The sequence below is a fragment of the Penicillium verrucosum genome, assembly GCF_028828655.1.
Source record: "Penicillium verrucosum strain IBT 35672 chromosome Unknown utg000001l_segment0_segment0, whole genome shotgun sequence".
NCBI lineage: Eukaryota > Fungi > Ascomycota > Eurotiomycetes > Eurotiales > Aspergillaceae > Penicillium > Penicillium verrucosum.
In genome coordinates this window covers 5,022,307-5,039,261 of record NW_026643210.1, presented here as the reverse complement: position 1 = coordinate 5,039,261, position 16,955 = coordinate 5,022,307, and the positions used below count along the sequence as shown (strand labels likewise).

The 16,955-nt window shown below is 49.1% G+C and overlaps 8 protein-coding genes across 8 annotated transcripts; 3 read left to right on the top strand and 5 right to left on the bottom strand.

The window, feature by feature from the left end:
- Nucleotides 1–966: 966 nt before the first annotated feature.
- Nucleotides 967–2,912, bottom strand: N7516_001857 (uncharacterized protein; the record flags this gene model as incomplete). Its single annotated transcript, XM_057214577.1, has 2 exons — nucleotides 967–2,746; nucleotides 2,806–2,912. 2 exons carry the CDS (start codon nucleotides 2,910–2,912, stop codon nucleotides 967–969), a joined length of 1,887 nt encoding a protein of 628 aa, XP_057076460.1.
- A 571-nt stretch (nucleotides 2,913–3,483) lies between these two features.
- N7516_001856 (glycoside hydrolase family 27 protein) lies at nucleotides 3,484–5,147 on the bottom strand (the record flags this gene model as incomplete). The annotated part of the gene is made up of 7 exons (XM_057214576.1): nucleotides 3,484–3,870; nucleotides 3,931–4,115; nucleotides 4,172–4,468; nucleotides 4,534–4,623; nucleotides 4,687–4,827; nucleotides 4,884–5,016; nucleotides 5,070–5,147. The coding sequence occupies 7 exons, from the start codon at nucleotides 5,145–5,147 to the stop codon at nucleotides 3,484–3,486; spliced, it is 1,311 nt and encodes a 436-aa protein (XP_057076459.1).
- A 409-nt stretch (nucleotides 5,148–5,556) lies between these two features.
- Nucleotides 5,557–6,038, top strand: N7516_001855 (uncharacterized protein; the record flags this gene model as incomplete). Its single annotated transcript, XM_057214575.1, has 2 exons — nucleotides 5,557–5,777; nucleotides 5,867–6,038. 2 exons carry the CDS (start codon nucleotides 5,557–5,559, stop codon nucleotides 6,036–6,038), a joined length of 393 nt encoding a protein of 130 aa, XP_057076458.1.
- A 391-nt stretch (nucleotides 6,039–6,429) lies between these two features.
- N7516_001854 (putative inositol polyphosphate phosphatase) lies at nucleotides 6,430–10,250 on the bottom strand (the record flags this gene model as incomplete). The annotated part of the gene is made up of 5 exons (XM_057214574.1): nucleotides 6,430–7,170; nucleotides 7,224–7,483; nucleotides 7,540–7,749; nucleotides 7,804–10,141; nucleotides 10,194–10,250. The coding sequence occupies 5 exons, from the start codon at nucleotides 10,248–10,250 to the stop codon at nucleotides 6,430–6,432; spliced, it is 3,606 nt and encodes a 1,201-aa protein (XP_057076457.1).
- Nucleotides 10,251–10,543: 293 nt separating this feature from the next.
- N7516_001853 (CHY zinc finger protein) lies at nucleotides 10,544–11,389 on the top strand. The gene is made up of 6 exons (XM_057214573.1): nucleotides 10,544–10,660; nucleotides 10,767–10,810; nucleotides 10,866–10,939; nucleotides 10,997–11,058; nucleotides 11,115–11,216; nucleotides 11,270–11,389. The coding sequence occupies exons 1-6, from the start codon at nucleotides 10,656–10,658 to the stop codon at nucleotides 11,349–11,351; spliced, it is 369 nt and encodes a 122-aa protein (XP_057076456.1). The 5' UTR covers nucleotides 10,544–10,655; the 3' UTR covers nucleotides 11,352–11,389.
- Nucleotides 11,390–11,642: 253 nt separating this feature from the next.
- Nucleotides 11,643–12,765, bottom strand: pre6 (proteasome core particle subunit alpha 4; the record flags this gene model as incomplete). The annotated part of the gene is made up of 5 exons (XM_057214572.1): nucleotides 11,643–11,967; nucleotides 12,033–12,420; nucleotides 12,542–12,594; nucleotides 12,654–12,660; nucleotides 12,738–12,765. 5 exons carry the CDS (start codon nucleotides 12,763–12,765, stop codon nucleotides 11,643–11,645), a joined length of 801 nt encoding a protein of 266 aa, XP_057076455.1.
- A 517-nt stretch (nucleotides 12,766–13,282) lies between these two features.
- On the top strand, nucleotides 13,283–13,949 carry N7516_001851 (uncharacterized protein; the record flags this gene model as incomplete). Its single annotated transcript, XM_057214571.1, has 2 exons — nucleotides 13,283–13,381; nucleotides 13,668–13,949. Coding segments are annotated over 2 exons (381 nt in total), but the record flags the coding sequence as incomplete, so codon positions are not given.
- A 23-nt stretch (nucleotides 13,950–13,972) lies between these two features.
- N7516_001850 (putative RNA binding protein (Arp)) lies at nucleotides 13,973–16,096 on the bottom strand (the record flags this gene model as incomplete). Its single annotated transcript, XM_057214570.1, has 4 exons — nucleotides 13,973–14,914; nucleotides 14,996–15,702; nucleotides 15,783–15,840; nucleotides 15,941–16,096. 4 exons carry the CDS (start codon nucleotides 16,094–16,096, stop codon nucleotides 13,973–13,975), a joined length of 1,863 nt encoding a protein of 620 aa, XP_057076453.1.
- Between the last annotated feature and the right edge of the window lie 859 nt (nucleotides 16,097–16,955).

Below are 16,955 nucleotides of genomic sequence, written 5' to 3'. Positions count from 1 at the left end.
GTCAGACCCTTACAGTACCATCCCCCAGATGGCCGATAGAGCTGGATCCATAGGGCTTACGATCATCAAATTCGCAGAAACTTGCGGCAATTTGAAACTATATACGTAGTCGTTACCTTGAGGCTTTCAAAACGGACAAAAGCCAACTAGAGCCAAGCATAGTGCGCTAGACCGCTTCGTGTGGATATTAGCGTCAGAAAGTCAATTCAAGAATGGTAGTATTAAAAGGATATTCAAGATAGACATACTATTGACCGATCAACTTGAAAAGCGCCTTTCGTCATCAGGTTGCCAGCCGTACACTTGACCTGCAGCTCCGACACCTATGATGTCGAGACCCATTTGATATTGGATCGTAAGTGACGTATCCGCATAGCCCGATGGACCATTGAAATCTTGAGTATTTCCTACGGGACTTTTTTGGGCGTCTGAAACTCGGTCTCTTGTAATCTTAAAAACCGATTGACGAAAGAATGCGATCGAATAGAAAGTGATCCAATGTACAGAAGAGTATATGAATGACCAGTAGGAGATGACGAAACGAAGCATTTCGCCGAATGAGTCTCCAAGGGCTGGCTGGTTGAGAGGAAGGAAGGGGCAACCGAATTGAACGTCTGTCGATAATCACGATCACGTGTAAGGAACATTTGCTGTAACATGTTGTAGAGATACACCTAACTACATATGAATATACAGGTCATGCCCTTTTCATCCGGTTTGGATTCCTGGGCCTGGTATATATTTTTACCTCTTCTATATAGTAGTAGTATGAAAATCGATGATGCTATGATTATTATGATATGATTATTCTTGATTTATATCTCTCTTTTATATAATAACACCTCAAAAGACAATTCTATATGCATAGAAATACAGACAAAAGAAAAAGGAGTAGAAAGAACGAATACTGCTCAAAAGCAATGTTAGCAGATGACGCACCTGAGCTCATCATTTCCAAGGTCAACTCTAGAGTTCCACATTCACATCAGCCATGCTCGGGCGAGTCCTCAAATTGTACCGGGTTGGGGTAGACGAAGACGATGCACGAGTTTTGTCTGTAGTAGAAACGGGTGCTCCCAGGCTGGAAGCAGTAGAGTCTACAACCATCTCTGAGTTCAATGTTTCTGGAAGAAAACCAATATCCTGAGGAATAGTGTCATAGTAATCCATTCCGGGAACGATCGAGTCCATATACTGAGGTTGAGTCAAGAATTCACTGTCCACAGAATCCTGTGATGTCAGTCCAGAGAAGTCAATATCGGGTAGGCCCGCCATATCAAAAGAGTTGGGGACTGTCAGATCCATGTCCATATCCATGGGCAGGTCCAGGCAGGATGGATCGAAAGACTCCAAGTTCATAGTGTCATCATTTAAAAGCTGGGTGAAGTCCACATTGGCCATGTCCTCTCCCGTCCAGTTTATTACCTGTGTCAAGTCCAATGCATTCACATCTGGCTCACCCGTAGCATCACCATTCAAAAGCGCGTTGAAGTCAGTATCAGGTAGATTCACGTCTGGCTCGCCCATAGCATCACCATTCAAAAGCGCGCTAAAGTCAATATCAGGTACATCCGCTCCGCTCCAGTCCATTGTGTTTGTCCAGTCAATATTATTCAAATCGGCTGGGCCTGTGGAACATTCCTCTGGTAGTTGTGCAGTGATCAAATCTATAGTGTTATCAAGTAGAGCCTCATCAAGGAAGTTAAACTCCTCTTCCTGTTCTAGAGTCAACTGGGGGAGAACCTGGGTCTGCTGCACTGAAGCCTGACTGCTCTGGTTAAACGCGGAACGTGTCTGGCTGCGTTGCAATGAGGTTCGTGGAGTAACAGAAGACCCAGTGAAGGTGCTGTAAGGGGACGGGGTCCATGTAGGCGTGTTAGAAGGTCGCTGGTCATTAAAATCCTTGAAGGGCAATGGCTGCAAGTAAGTAACATACTGATAGTTTGAGCGTCTGGGGTCTACCACCTGTGGAGGGAGGGAAGTCTGCATATAGGGATGAAGGGACCTCATGGGCTCTGAGTTACCCGGGAACTGAATCGTCGGAACTTTGATATCAATCGTGTCCAACCACAGTCCCAGAGCCAGGTCCCCACCAAACTTAGGGCTTTTTCGGCGTAGCTCAGCAAACTCCGACTCGCCAAAAACTCTCACCTTCTTTCCATTTCTTGTGATCTGCTGGGGATTCAGTCGGTAATATCCGCAATACCTAAGAACTGCAGGAAGCACCAGCTCAGCGCGATAGTCTTTCACAGATTTCAAGCCAGTAATCTGGAAGTTGTTGCTCCCGTCAGGAATAGGCTCTCTACTATACACTGCTTGAACAGCATACTTCAAAACGAAAGCCGGAGCAGTATCCATGAGATCACGGAATCTGCGGAAGGCAAGAGCCTGGAGGTCAGTAATTCTCAGAAGAAGGGCAGTTTGGAACATGGCCAGGTGAATGCGCAAGAGCTGACAGATCTGAGGACAAGTCACACATCCACCAGGGCAGGGCCTAATCGAGTAGTTTCCCAAGTCGGCTTCTTCAACCGAATAGTCACCAGTATAAAAGAAATTGAGAAGGCTGTCAATCTGCTCAACACGTACCAAATCAGGAAGAAACAGCTTCTGTTTATCTCCAGTCTTGTGAATTCGCCAGTCAATCCAACGGGTCGACTTGCGAATGACATCCAAGTGGACACTCCAACTGCGTCGGCCGGTGTTTGGGTGTCGCAGCTTGAAATCGGGTTGGTGGGTCTCGAAGTAGCTATGGAAATGTTAGTATCTATATCCTTTTTATTGGGAGGGATGTTATTTGTCACTTACTCTTGCTGCTCCTCTTGGAGTTGAGCCTTGCGGTTGCCCAGCTCACCCCAACCCAGCCAAACGCGGGGCAGACCGGCATGAGTGTTGCAATGGTGATGGGGAGACATGGTTACGGTAAGATATCCTCTGAATAAACTATGTCAGTTGGTTTGAATGTGTTTGGTAGTAAATACTGAGAATGTGATTGTAGATGTGAAGTGTGATGAAGAATGAGGATTGTGCCGGAATAACGAGGATCTTAAATACTCGAGAAACCACTCTCTTTTTCACACACAAAGGTATTGATTCTTTGGAATCTGAACAATGCCAATAAGTTCATCAAAGCCAATAAAGAGTCTATAAATACTCGGGTGAATATTAAACGCCAACGTTCTTTGTTCCTCGACTATCCTGCGACACACGACCCTTGAACTTGGATCAAATACCGAGTTCTAATTGACTGGATACTATTCCTATTCTTGTTATAGATATCTAAACATGGCCATTGTATTTCTATGCCTTTGTTGTCGCCAATGTCCCCTTAGGCTCTTTGGGTCCTGAACATCCATGATCAACCATGATCTATTTCTGGGTGTAAAAATACTTAGAGACATGAGCCATGGTAATGTATTTCAGATTTTTCTATCACTGCAATAATAAACACTCAGAACAGAGATACTTTTCTTTGGCGATCTCTGTCTAGCATCGTCCCTTCACCACCAACACAGCCGCGTCATGACTCTTCAAGGTAGCCTTGTGCTCATTCTTCACACAGCCCAAATCCTTGCCAGTCCAAGCATCAATAACCTTGTATTTATTATGGCTCTTAAGCTCTGGGATCTCGCTCCATCTTGCAGTGCGAGTAGAAGTAGCATCCTCAGAGTTCAGCATCAGAACCAAAGTACCCTCTAATGTAGAGGATGCACCAGACCAATACTCTGCTGGGTGGACCTTGTCAAAGGTCCTGTCGGGGTTATATCCCCACTTATAAGGATGGGCAGGTCTGCCAATAACAGGGTCTTGGTTAAAGTCAAGAAGATGCTTGTTCTTCAGAATGGCCAAGTGGTCGTCGTTGATGGAATCGAGCTTTTATAGTTGTTAGTATATCTTGCCATAAGGATTGGGCTTTGAAAAAATATCACATACAGCCGTGCCAATGATGAGAGGGGACTTCATGACAGCCCAAAGTGCAAAGTGTGCCCTGCTTTCTTCGATGGTAAGATCTCCATTGCCAATCTCCAGCATGTCCGGGTCGGGGTAACTCCAGAAATTGGCGTAGTCCATCAAGAAGCTGTTCTCATTGGCAATTTGCGCAATACGAGCCCAATCCGCTGAATACAGAGTCAGCCATTAATCCTCCCACTCCAGTATCAGTTGAACCACTTACCCGTGATATCGCCAGACATGCGCCACGAGTTCCCAGTTTCATTGCCCCAGGTCTTGACGTCAGCCTGTCCCCATTCACAAAGTGAATAGAGGATCGTGCGGTCAATCTTGAGCAAGGCATCGCGCATTGTAATATACCGCTGATATGTCTTGGACGTTTTCCAGTCATATCCTTCTGGGGCGGGGTTGGTGATATCAGGACAGGTGCCATTAGGGTGATCGCCGTCACTATCAGGGACACAGTATGCATATGTATCCGTCCAGTTACTGGAGACATCGCAATTGTCATATTTGAGGTCTGAGGGTTTCAGTATCCAGTATCGTAGAGACAGATTAACCGGAATAGTAATAGGAATAACATACAGTCGATCCCCCACTCAGCAAAAGACTGCGCGTCGATTGTCTCGTATCCCAGACTGGCGGGATATCCAGCACAGGTAACCTCGCTCGCACCTAGCACATGTCAGATATGAGGTTCTATCAGCACATCGGAGAGAGTATGGGGTGTATACTAACTGCTGTAGATCCCGACTTTGAGTCCCAAATCATGAACTTTCTCTGCAACACCAGAAATACCATCGGGAAACTTGGATGGATCTGGAACGAGGCGATTTGTCTTCTTGTCGCGGGTGTTCTTGACGCTCCAACAGTCATCAACTTGGAAGGAGTTAGTCCACATTCACACCATTTTCGTATGATAGTTCGGTACATACTATTTATATATTCATAACCCAGATCCTTCAATCCAAGATTGACGACCTCATTAGCTGCGATGATGACCTTGGTAGAATTGATATCACATCCGAAAGCATTCCAGGAATTCCATCCTAGAGCAGGCAATCTACCCTATTTCGAGTCAGTGACTATATTAAAAAAAGAAAAAAGAGAAGAGAACATACAACATCATTTTTCCTAACCAGAGCATTTGCTGCTGGCAGGAAAGGCAATGCAACAGCAAGAGTCAATGGTCCTAGCATTTCTTCGAGTTATACTTCGTTTCTTTGTCGATATCAACGAAATATTCTAAACCTGCAGCCCTTTATAGCTTCTGTCTCGTGCGGGGAAAAGTTAATGTCACCCCTGATTAAATTAACAATATAGACAGTAGGCTCACTTACATGCATCAATCGAAGGGATTGTTAATATGCACTGCATTGCCTGTGGATAATCACCCTTGAGATGGTTTCCCCGGGTTTCAGTGCCGCCTTCCAATCTTCCTAATTGGGGTGGACGGGGGCGGGGGGCGGAGACGGAGATGGGATTCCGGGGGAAAGGAAAAGAAGTCAAATAAAAACAGACAATAAGTCCGATCCTTGTATACTGTATCGATTGAAAGTGTCAGATTTCGATTGTACGGCGGAAATCGGGACAGATTTTGAAGCCTGTATGGCGCCTTATGGAAGAGTACTCAACAGCGACGAGCAGGACCAAGGTCGACGTGGAAGTTCCGGCTTCCTAGGTCCTCGGACCGAACAATTCGCCCTCGGTTCATTATTCTATCTCATGAACTATGGCTTTGAGGATTATGGAGATCGATGTCTCACCGAGAATCTTAAGGAAAATGGACGCAAGGTTGTGGACTTACTGCAGAACATGGAATTCCCGAAGTTAGATGGTAATCCGTTAATTGACCACATTATCTACAAATGTTGGCACAACAATTATACCACGATTGCGGAATTGGCCGTATACACAGAGCGCTCCTCCCTGGAAGAAACAACAAGAGGGAGACCAATGCCGAAACATTCTCTTCGAAAAAAGAGTTCTGTCAGAGCTTGGAGAAGCGTGAACTTCTTCATATGCTTTCTTTGGGGGAGCCAGAGCAACTTGGATTCACTATCGAGTGGTATAGATATTCCAAGAGTTGAGGCGAGAGCTTAATTGCAGATTACGACCGAGAAATAAATCCAAGGCATTGGCCAACAATCAAGGTGCTGAAAGAATGTTCATGGCTCGGCCCCTTAAGAGGTCACGTCCTTAGGAAAGGACCGCCCAAAAAGGTAAAGGAGAGAAAGATATACTACAGTATCAAAGGTTATATATACATCGAAAAGTCTCTTTCGCGCGGTATGCTTTTCTTTTCTACTGCTTTCGTATACTATGAAAAAGAAACCTTTTTATTTCTAACCATCATGATACATATCTATCGTAAAATCATTAGTCGTACAATATACACCGCCATGCTTCCACCCAAATGCATATTAAAGAGAAGTACGCTTCACTTGGAAAGGAGAAAGAGAGGGACGATCATGCAAGCGGCTATTGCTTTCCCAATATCAAGGAACGGGCCTGACGGGGATCTGTTCCGAGGACAGTGATGAGATACTCGATGCTAGTTTCAGAAGCCAACCGACGCTTCTCATCCTGGAACTCCTTGTTGCACGCATCCCACGTCGCGTTCCGTTCCTGACTTAGGACCGTCTTAGCGCGGATTTTGAACGCCGCACTGACCGGCCGGTGGTCAGAGGCGCGGACCTCGTGTCGTCGGTAATCGAGCTGCTTGACGCGACCCAGACCACGGTAAAGAATGCGGTCGCACCAGGCCGGGGAGCGTTTCTTGTCACTGGAGTCGTACTCGTCCGTGCCAACGTCGTATTTGTAGGTCGGGGCGAAGGTGATGGGAGACTCGGTGAAGGCGCGCAGACGGAAACCCGGGTTCTTCCGCCGGGAAGCAAGTAGCTGGTCTCGATCCAGGAGTTTGGGTAGGTTGTTTTGGCGAACTGCGTCGATGATCACATTGCGAGGAATTGAGTCGATTCGGTAGTTCAGATCTCCGTTGAGAATGCACACTTCATGGTCCATGATCATGGAGCCATCACCACCACTGGTAAACTGATCTGTCCGTAGGGTCATGCTATTTTCCGCCGGTAAGGACTCGGCTTCCAAGATCGCAGCGATATCGTTGTTTCGGTTTGCGGTCTGGGTTTGGCCGGCGGCCAAATGGCAGTTCACAAAGCACATCGAGCTGTCATCCAGGACGAAACGCAAAACAAGGGCGCCCTAGTAGAATTAGATAAAAGCCATAGTTATCAAGTCCCGGGAACATCACAAACCTTGTTTCCATGTAAACCGCCCATCCCACGCTTGATCTCCGAAGCACTAATGTTTCTGATATTATGGCGTTCCTTGTGTTTGACAAAAACGCAAGTAAACAGCCCCACCATATTCGCAGAGTGTAAAAGAACGTAGGATTCTTCGAGAGGCATGCATTCGTGAAGAGTACGAGTAAGATGATCGATCCACACTCGATACTGACGACTCATATGTTCCTTCTCACCGTTCTCTTTCTTCTTACTGCCAAGCAGCAAGCTCTCTGTGGCAACGTCAGTGGACATTCACATAGAAGAAGAAAAAGTGTATATGACTTACTAGCTGTGATCTTCTTGTTCTCAAGGTCAACCAACTCCTGGAACCCAAATATCACGATCTCGGGCGGGTCTTCGGGTGTGACCGCATCACGAATGAAATCCGAAGTTCGCACACTGCCGGGGGTAGAAGCTCCCGCATTCCAAGTCAAGACGACAGCCTTGATTTCTCGGAAGTTGCAGAACTCCACATCTCTAGCCTGCATCCGCGTATCTACTAGTGTATTAGTGCAAGCCATCAACAGATGAAAACAAATATTTTACTTACCCAACCAATCGTCCTCAAGCATTCCGTCCCAGAGACGTATGCAATTATCAGTGCCGAGAGAGGTCACCTGCAGGCGATTCATGGTCCATACGCTGCTCATGTCTAACACGAAGCTGGATACGGGACTGTCGTGGGCACGCCAGTCTTTCTTCACGGTCCAGGGGTTGGTGGACACATCGTAGACGTAGATCATGCCGGTCTTATACGCAGCCCAAAGATAGTCTCCGACGAACCCTAGGCAGTTGATTTTGTACACACTGACGTTTACCACCGCCAAGCAACTAAAATCGGTTGAGGAATACACAGTAACCTTGCCGTCTGCATGTCCCAAATATACCCGACCTCCATCTCGTGTAGTATAGGATCCAGAAGTCACATCGCCAGAGTGCTGAAGGCCGAGAGGTCGTTTGAAGACCTTGAATGGGACATCATCCCGCGCGTTAGGGCGATATACGTGGACGTCTTTCCCTGCTGCTAGCCACAGCTTGTCATCAACTACCATGGAGAATGTGTGGCCTCGGGCTACACGTTCGGAAGGGCTATGATAGCTGTATTGCAAGTTGGGTGTGCCGGTCTCGTCTGGCAACCAAACAAGTAGCCGGCCTTCGTCATCAAACGTCCACATTTCTTTCTTGTGTCGCAAGATTTGAATGACTTCTCGGCGGGAGGGGTAAGCCCGAGTAGCCACGATGGATTGACTTGGGATATCGACTTCGTGAAGATCTCCAGCGCTGGTACCGAGCCATATACGCTCGCCCTCGTCTTCAAGACATTTCCCTGGCTTGAAAGCAAGAGATAAACTTTTCACAGTCTCGCCGTGACTAAGACTCATCACTTGATCACCAGTTGTAAGATCCCACACCCGGGTCAAATACCCAGTTGTGCACACATACTTGCCGCATACAGCCAGCAGACGGGTATCATACTTCGTCAGAATATCTTTCGGTCCAGATTTAAAGCGTGGGGGTCGACGGTTAGCTTTTGAGGCATCGGGATAGTCAGTCCGTGAGATAGCTGGCTCTTCCGATGGCTCTTCTTCCTCCGTGTCGGTACGCACAATGCGCCGCTCAGGGAGAGAAGAAGACAGGTGAGATTCACGGGGTAGAGAGGGTTGCCGTTGGATTGGTTTCGGGGCTGAGGATTCGCTAGCACGCGGGAAAGAAGGTGCAGATCTGGAAATCGGTGCCAGTTGTGCAGAGCCGCTTACCTTTCTGGAAGACTCTCGTACTGGGGAGACTCCAGATCGACGGGGAGCCCCAGAAGGTCGAGGAGGAAGGCCTGGGCGGTCGTAGGGAATATCGCTGGCTCGGAATCTCTGCGCTGAAAGAGGGGGAGCAGTGGCAGCAGACATAGGAGCATCTACGGGAGCAGATGGAATCTGCACCATCAAGGGCTTGGAAGACCGTGAGGGCTCTGGACCAGGACGGATCCTTGAGAATCCCATCTCTCTGGCGTCATGTCTGGCGGTCGCAGACGGAATAGGTGATCGTTCGTCGAATAAACGCTGAGTCGGTGGCTCCGTCGTTGGCCGGGCTGGTCCTGGCCTAGCACTGCTCTTCCCAGTAGATTGCGGCTGGACCATATGCTTCTCCGGGCTACCAGGAGGGGTGCTAAAAGGTGAAACACTTCGATCGGGTGACACCCGCCCTGGTCTGGGAGTTAACGAGCTGGTGTCCGGATGAGAAAACATAGCCGGTTTCGCCGGGATTTTGGGCTTTGATGCGCGGTTAGCTGGGGGTGGTAAAGAGGCGCTTTTTAATTTCCGGTCCGCCGGCCCAGTGAGATTGACGCGGAGAGACCCAGGCGACGCCGGAGGCTTTGCATCCCCTGCATTAACGGACGGTCCAAACTTTGGTATCGGAGAACGCGGGCGAGGTGGTGCCGGTGAAACGGACATCGACTCTCGCGGGCGATGGCTTGGACTCCGAGTCTTGCGGCTGTCACCAGACGAAGTCCAAACTTCATCACGGTCCTGTCCGTGAGGCGGCGATTGGGGCGAGTGTACTGTCAAGGTTGGCGGTAGCTGTGGTGATGAACGGTGGAAGTTCATAGAGATGGGCCGGCCATATCGTCTGCCGGAGAACCCACGATCCCGGGAGTTATCACCATTCGACTGTTGAAGCGGGTTTGGCCTATCCTCAGCTGGGGCCCATGGGGAATGCGGCCGGGGCAAATCGAGCGAAGCACGGCTGGAGGATCGGAAGTCGTCGCCAGGCTCCGGAGTTGCCAGTAAATGGGTTGTAGAAGTGCGCGGGCTGGCAGCTACAGCAGCAGAGGGAGATCTGCGGTGAGAAAGGTTCTCAAAGTGAGACAGTAAGGAGGACACCGGTCTCTGTGGCTGCGGTTCATGTTAGTTCATTGTGTGCAACAAAACAGTTACGTATGCATACAGTGGGAGGAGCATCATCATTGTTGTCCGGCTGTTTCCCTGTGCCCGCCATGGCCATTATCACGGATCCGTCGCCGAGTCCAGCTGGATAAATGGATCATAGACTTGGAGATATCTCTTGGGGGTCGAGTGGTGGTGCGGAAGCAGTAGAGTAGGTGTTCGTAGGTACGTAACTAAGGCTACAGGGATATCGTGGGGCTCGGAGTATGGAGAGAGGCGACGACGTAAGCGGCGCAAAAGCCCAGTAAGAGAAGACGGAGCTGGGCCGTCAAGAGTTCGAGGAATTCCGAGGGATATCCAGGGGGTAAAAGGGGGTGAAAGGTGAAAGTCGATGAAATGGAGTGGCGGGGAGGAAAGTGGAGGGAATCACGGGAGTTGGCGATCACTTTGTCTCTGCATTTCTTCGGACTTGAGCATCGACATCTCGCACTTGGCCGTCACTTTTCTTTCGCATTTCATAGCCATGTGGTAAGTCTGCTCCTTGCTGTATTCTGGGGCATGTTCATGCTCGTGATCCCCATCAATCCCCTTCGTCCAAAATTCTGATAGCTAATACAATCTCCCTGCTTTGCAGTAAACACATTTTGAACGCCCAAGTGGCCATCCGCTCGCACTGCTGTACGCTCAAGTCGACCTCGCATTTGATCACAGGGGATTGACCGAAGAGATCTAGGCCGAAAATGGTTTGATTGTGCCGAATGCCACCAGGAGACCGAGTCACACAATCTCGAGAAGAGCGCCGAGATGGTACGTCCCTATTCTCCGGTTAGCACAAGTCTAGCAGGCTAACATTCCATGGGGTAGATCTTTGCATGCAAGAAGTGCAAGAAGTGTTTCCGCAAAGACGCAGCTGAGTTTGATGAGACGTATGCAAGGAACGGTTCAAAAATCCAAGTGGCAGCGAGCTAATGTTCGATTTCAGCGACGAATACTGCCCTCACTGCGATAATCACTTTGTCATCGAGGCACGCGAGCCCGAGGCACGACTCCACGTGGAGGGTGATGATGCTCGTATGGACAACCGGTATGTTGAGCACATAAAGATCTTCTAATTGGCAGGGTGCTGACCATATCAAGTATGCTCAAGGACGAGCGCATTGCGCGCGACAAGGAGCGCTCCCTCTTCAATATTAGAGATGTGTCAGACCGCATGGGCTAAACTGTGCACTTTGGGGGAGGAAAAAGACAATTGGCAGGTGCCGTTTCATGATGTTGACGATTTGATGGTTACTGTTTCTGGAAATAGTTCAAGGCAGATGGAGATTCCCTTTGCATCAATACCCTTTTCTGCGTTGGTGTACAATATACAATACGAAAGAAACCGGGAGATGTGTTTTAAAACTTCATGATTTTGGATTCTCGTCCAGGAAGAGACCCAACGCTACTGTAAATTGAAACAAATCAACGACCCAGTCACCTCTCAGGCTCTGAATCCTTCCCAGTCTAGCACTTATTCGGTCGACTCGCCGCCACCCGGCCGGGTGAGGATAGCCGCTGTGGTAGTCCCTGTCCGGGTCTTCTTCTTGGCCGCTTCCTCCTGCTTCTCGGTCTCAATGCTCTTCACGTACGACTCAATCTGGTCATCTGGGAGCATCTCAAGGGTCTTACCGGGCGCCATGATGGCGACCTCGATGTTCTTAGCACCCGTCTGCACAACCTCAAGCAGAGACTTGATTGTAAGCTGGATTGTCTGCTCACGGTCCATGTCCTCCAGGTGGTTGCGCTCAAGGAATTCGCGGACGGTCTTGCTGGAACGACCGATGGCGTTGGCTTTCCTGCGAGAGAGAAAAAGAGATTAGTATGCATGCAATACGAAATCATGAGCTCGGAAAACACCTACCAGGCTGAGTAGATTCCGGATGGCTCGGTCTGGTACAGTCGCGGGGTGGAGTCGTTCTTGTCAAATCCAACCACCAGCGTACTGATACCAAATGGACGCACACCACCACTCTGTGTGTATCTCTGCTGAACACCAGCAATATATTTCGTAATATACTCGATGCTGGAGGGGTCCTCGACGGTCAGGCGGTGCGACTGAGCCTCTAAGCGGGCCTTGTCGATAAGAATGCGGGCATCGGCGTTCAATCCAGCGAAGGCGAGACAGGCGTGTTCATCCACCAGGGCGATCTTGGAGGGAGTAATGCGGGTATCTTGGAGCTTGAGGGCGGAACGCTTTTCGCAACCGAGGACGACGATGTCCTTGCCTTTGACACCAACAGCGCAAGTTCCTAGAAATCACCTACCATCAGCAAATGTGTCTTTTGATGGATGAAATGGGAGCAACGCCAAAAAAAAATGGAGCAGAGAAAGTTGCTTGGAAAGCAAATAACTGGATAAAAGCGGTCTTACCTCGCTTCACAGCCTCCATCGCATATTCAACCTGAAAGACGTGTCCATCGGGACTTGGGGGAGGGTTAGAAAACAAACTCTGGAGCTGAAGTGTAGCTTGAAGGCCTCATACCTGAAGACTGCGATAAGTTAGCATGATACAGCTTTCGTCCTGGTCAGGAGCAAAGGGAGCTGGAGACGTGGGGAGCTAGCTTACCTGAAAGAGCTCGGTCGTATCCGGACATTGTGAATCAGGGGTAAGTGGATGAGTGGTAATTAAAGGTTGCTGTAAATAACAAGTTTAAAGGAAGCAATGAGGTAGAATAAGGGCAATGCAGAGTGTCAAGTAGCTGAGGTCAATTGGGTTGGAGCAATGACGGGTTCCGGGCGGTGGACGCGAAAGCCTACGGCTGCCTCAAACACTCTTGTGGTACTTGTGTTAAGTATGGAGTCACCATACTAATTTCATGTACCTAGCTGTTGACCTATTTTTCCAACCGTCTTCTACTTCAAAGTGAATCAATATATAACTAACTAGTTATATTGTTTCTTGGGGGATGAATACTCAAATCAGTGTTGGGTTCATTAATACACTACATAGTCCTACAGTATAGTAACTATATAACTAGGTACACCTATGTTGTCTATAAACCTATAACAACCATGGATATATAAAACGAATCTCCTAAAATTTTATATAGTCAAACCACCTAAATAACGAGACAGAAAATATAGACACAATGATTTTTTTTGCATTCACAGTGCTTCGACCCCGAAGAAATCCTCGCGATGCCCAAGCTTCAAAGTAAATCCCCAACACCCCAAACGGAGTCCCAGTATATCCCCACCCAGATCAAGACCGTGAATTCTCCGACGCTTCCTATGACCAAAGAGTGCAGAAAGGGAGCCCACAAAATATCTAAAATGCAATACCAAAAGCAGGGCAAACCCAACGCAAATGTGTCCATGCCTGCAGACAATAAAGAGATGGCCGGAACATTCAAAAATACATGCACCACACACCCCTAGGGGGCTTATTCCCCTCGAGAAAGATAACGAAACCATATAGCGCAAGATGGAAATCACAAATATGGAGGAAAAAAAAAAGACAAGATCCCACAACCAGAAGTGAGAACAAATGACAAAGAAACACAGAAAAACACAAGAAAAAGAAAAAAACAGACCAAAACCCAACGATAAAAAAGCATCACGCAAAAAAGCACAGGGCGGCGAAGGCGAGAGAGAAAGAAATCCGAAATCTTCGACAACGCTAACCCGCCTGCTCCTTCCAACCCGATGCACCAAAACCGCAGAATCCCTTGTACAAATGCGTATCAACGAATATCAACCAACGCAGAAACCCGCCACAATGCAGGGTTGCAATATGGACAACATAAGTGTGAGCGCCCAGTTCGTGAGTGGGGCGTGAAGTAGGTATAACTAGACCCATATTTAAGCGGGTGACTTGTTGGCACCGGAGCCGTTGCGACGAGAGTGGGGGTCATCAGACACCGTCAGACCACCAAGGCCACTCGACAAGAAGGCGAAGGGGTCACTGGCACCATCGGTACCGTAGAAGGCACCGTTGGAAGCACTGGTGGAGGGCACACCGTGGTCCGCACCAGTGAAAGCGGCCTGAGTGGCCGGGTTGGCGAAGGAGGCGGCCGAGTGCGAGGCGGTGGAAGAACCGTAGCCCGAATTCATCTGACCCATGGGAGGGTACGCACCGGGGGTGTTGTTACCCAGACCACCGGAGGGCAGAGCGTAGTTGTTGGGCGGGCCACCGAACTGCTGGCTGAAACCACCGAATCCGCCAGCGGTAGAGGCGAACGGAGCAGGGGCAGGTGTGCTAGCCATCGAGTTGGGACCCATATTGAACTGCGACGGTGGATCCATCGGTGACGGGAATGCCGAGTCTGCCACGACGGCAGCGCCCGAACGAGGGGCACCACATCGTAGGCAGTTGATGTTCTTCGCAAAGTTGTGGTAGCCACAACCCTCTGAACCACACTTCCAGTCACCAGCGCGGAAGGGGACAACACCACCGTTGCCACCCATACCACGCGAGTGACCACCACCCATACCGTGACCGCCGCCGTGGCCCATGTGAGGGGGCATCATTGATGGCGGGCCATAGCCGTAGTTTCCGTAGTTCATTGGGTCGGGTGCGGCCGCCATGGCGGGGAACGAGCAGCGGAAGCATGCTGTGCGGCGCTGGAAGTTAGAGAAACCGCAAGATGGGCAAGTCCAGTCACCAGGACGGGGACGGTTCTTGGAGGGCGGGAAAGGAGTGAGGATCTCGGCGGCCCGGTCCAGAACCCGGCTGGAAGAGGGAGAGACCTCAATCGCCTTTTCATTGAGCGCACGACCATTCATGCACAGGCTCTCAGCAGCCTAGTAAACAGTTAGCAGGCGGAACATGCGGATAAAATATAAGAAGTTCTATGTAATAGAACAATAAGACAAAAATCTCACCTCCTCGTGCGAAGAGAAGACGGCAAAGCCAGTGCCGGTGGGCTTGTGCTGGTCTGGCGTCCGCAGAGTCCAAAAGGCGATGGGACGACCGCCGAACTGGGTGAACCAGCTCTCCAACTCAGACTGAGTGGTATCGTGGGGCAGGCCACTAAGGTGCAGGACCTTGCTCCGTTCCGCCAAAAAGGCCCGAACATCGGCATGAGCATCCATGGGACGAGTGAGGATCTCAGGGTGTTCCTGGGGCGGCTGCGACTTGCGAATCAAGCCACGAAGCACACGGGCGAGAGTAACAGACTCCTCCATAGCACGGCGGGGCGAAGCGGGTGCCAAAGCTTGCAAGTGGAAAGGAAGGTTATGCTTAATCGGGGCGGACGACTGAACGGGCTCGACCTCGAGGGCAGCACAGATGTTGGAAAGCGAGCTGGGACCGAAAGGCAGTGACTCAGGGTGATGGGTCTGCCAGCGTTGATATTCAGTTCGCAGGTCAAAAGTGCGGGAATGCTGCAGGTATGCGGGCAGCACGACGGCCTTGTCGCGGGCCTCGCGGGGCAGCTGCACCCGCAGATCCCACGAGTCCAACGTCACAAAAGCAAACTCGAGATGTTTGCTAGTGAGGTGTTCCTGGGCGAAGGCGTCGAATCGAGAGATGGCATCCCGGAAAGTACCTGCGGAGCGAACGTGTTCCCATGTCAAAGTGGTCAAGCTCGCTTTAAAAGAATTGTCAGCCACGAATTGATTCCTAGCGAAAACCCAATGTAATCCAAGGCTAGTTTCAAGGCGATCTTACTGCAAAGCGGGGTGATTGGAGTATTGACGGGCTTGACTAGAACGCTTTCACGGTGCAACTAAACAATTGGGGAAAAAAAAGGTGTCAGCTTTTCGGGTTGGCCTCGGGAGTAAAAGTAAATTGAATGTTGGGTAGAAGGACGTTGGGTGGGAACGGACTTCCTCGCAGGTCTTAGTATCCAACAGAATCCATCCTAACTCAATGACCTCAGCCGAGTCCTTGGTGACATATACGCCATGTTCGTCGCAAGTGGTTGCAACGTGGATGACGATGTATCGATCCAGCTTGGGGGTTGGTGCTGAAACGGCCGCCATCGCTGACTTGTCCGGTGCCAACGGAGCGGCAAGGGAATCCCGGGGGAAGATGGGGGAAGATGTCTCTGCGGGAAAAGCAGAAGACAAAGACAAGACCGGAGAAGAGGGTGGTAAGAATAGAAGAGAAAGCCCGGGGGAGGAGAGAAGGGAAAGGGGGGGGAAGAAGAAAAGAGCCAACTCGGTGGAGTTTTGAGAGAAAATGAAAAGTTTCGGGGCTCACGGGGAGAGACGGAGATTATACAAATACAAAATGAATTATATAGATGTTATCCTTCAAGAGATTAAGAAATTTAATCCCTTCTTTATTGTCTATCACTTTCATCGAATCTTCTATCCTTCAAATTCCCCTGGAAATTGTGTGTTCGGACTGGTCTTGACCGTGCAACCCCAACCGGGTCCAGATCCCTGTCTTAGTACGGGTTTTCGGATTTAGGGGAACGAGTCGAGGATAAATACAGTAGATTATATAGATATATATAGATAGATAGATATGTATATTGATTTATATTAAATATGTCTTCTTTCTAATGGTTAAAATTGTTGTTGATAGGAGATTTCTAGAACTATCAGATAAATATGTAGGATATCAAATAAGTACACAAAAGGCAAAAGCAAGTACTAGGTAGGACACATATAGCGGAGTATACAGTGAAACATATTTAGAACTGAGACAAATATAGACCAAATAGACAAATCTGGACAAGATGGACAAAATAGTCCAAATAGTCCAAATAGTCCAAATAAGACAATTCCAAATATCAACCTTGGGAGGCCTCTCTGCCGCTGTCAAAAATATATCATCACGTGGCCCATCACGTGGAGATATATATACATTGAACATGAATATGAAGAACTCATA

Bases quoted from the DNA above. Each gene is read 5' to 3' on its own strand.
- N7516_001853 (XM_057214573.1), top strand. The intron at 10,940-10,996 runs GTACGTCCCTAT...TCCATGGGGTAG, and splicing joins TCGAGAAGAGCGCCGAGATG to ATCTTTGCATGCAAGAAGTG. The intron at 11,059-11,114 runs GTATGCAAGGAA...GTTCGATTTCAG, and splicing joins GCAGCTGAGTTTGATGAGAC to CGACGAATACTGCCCTCACT.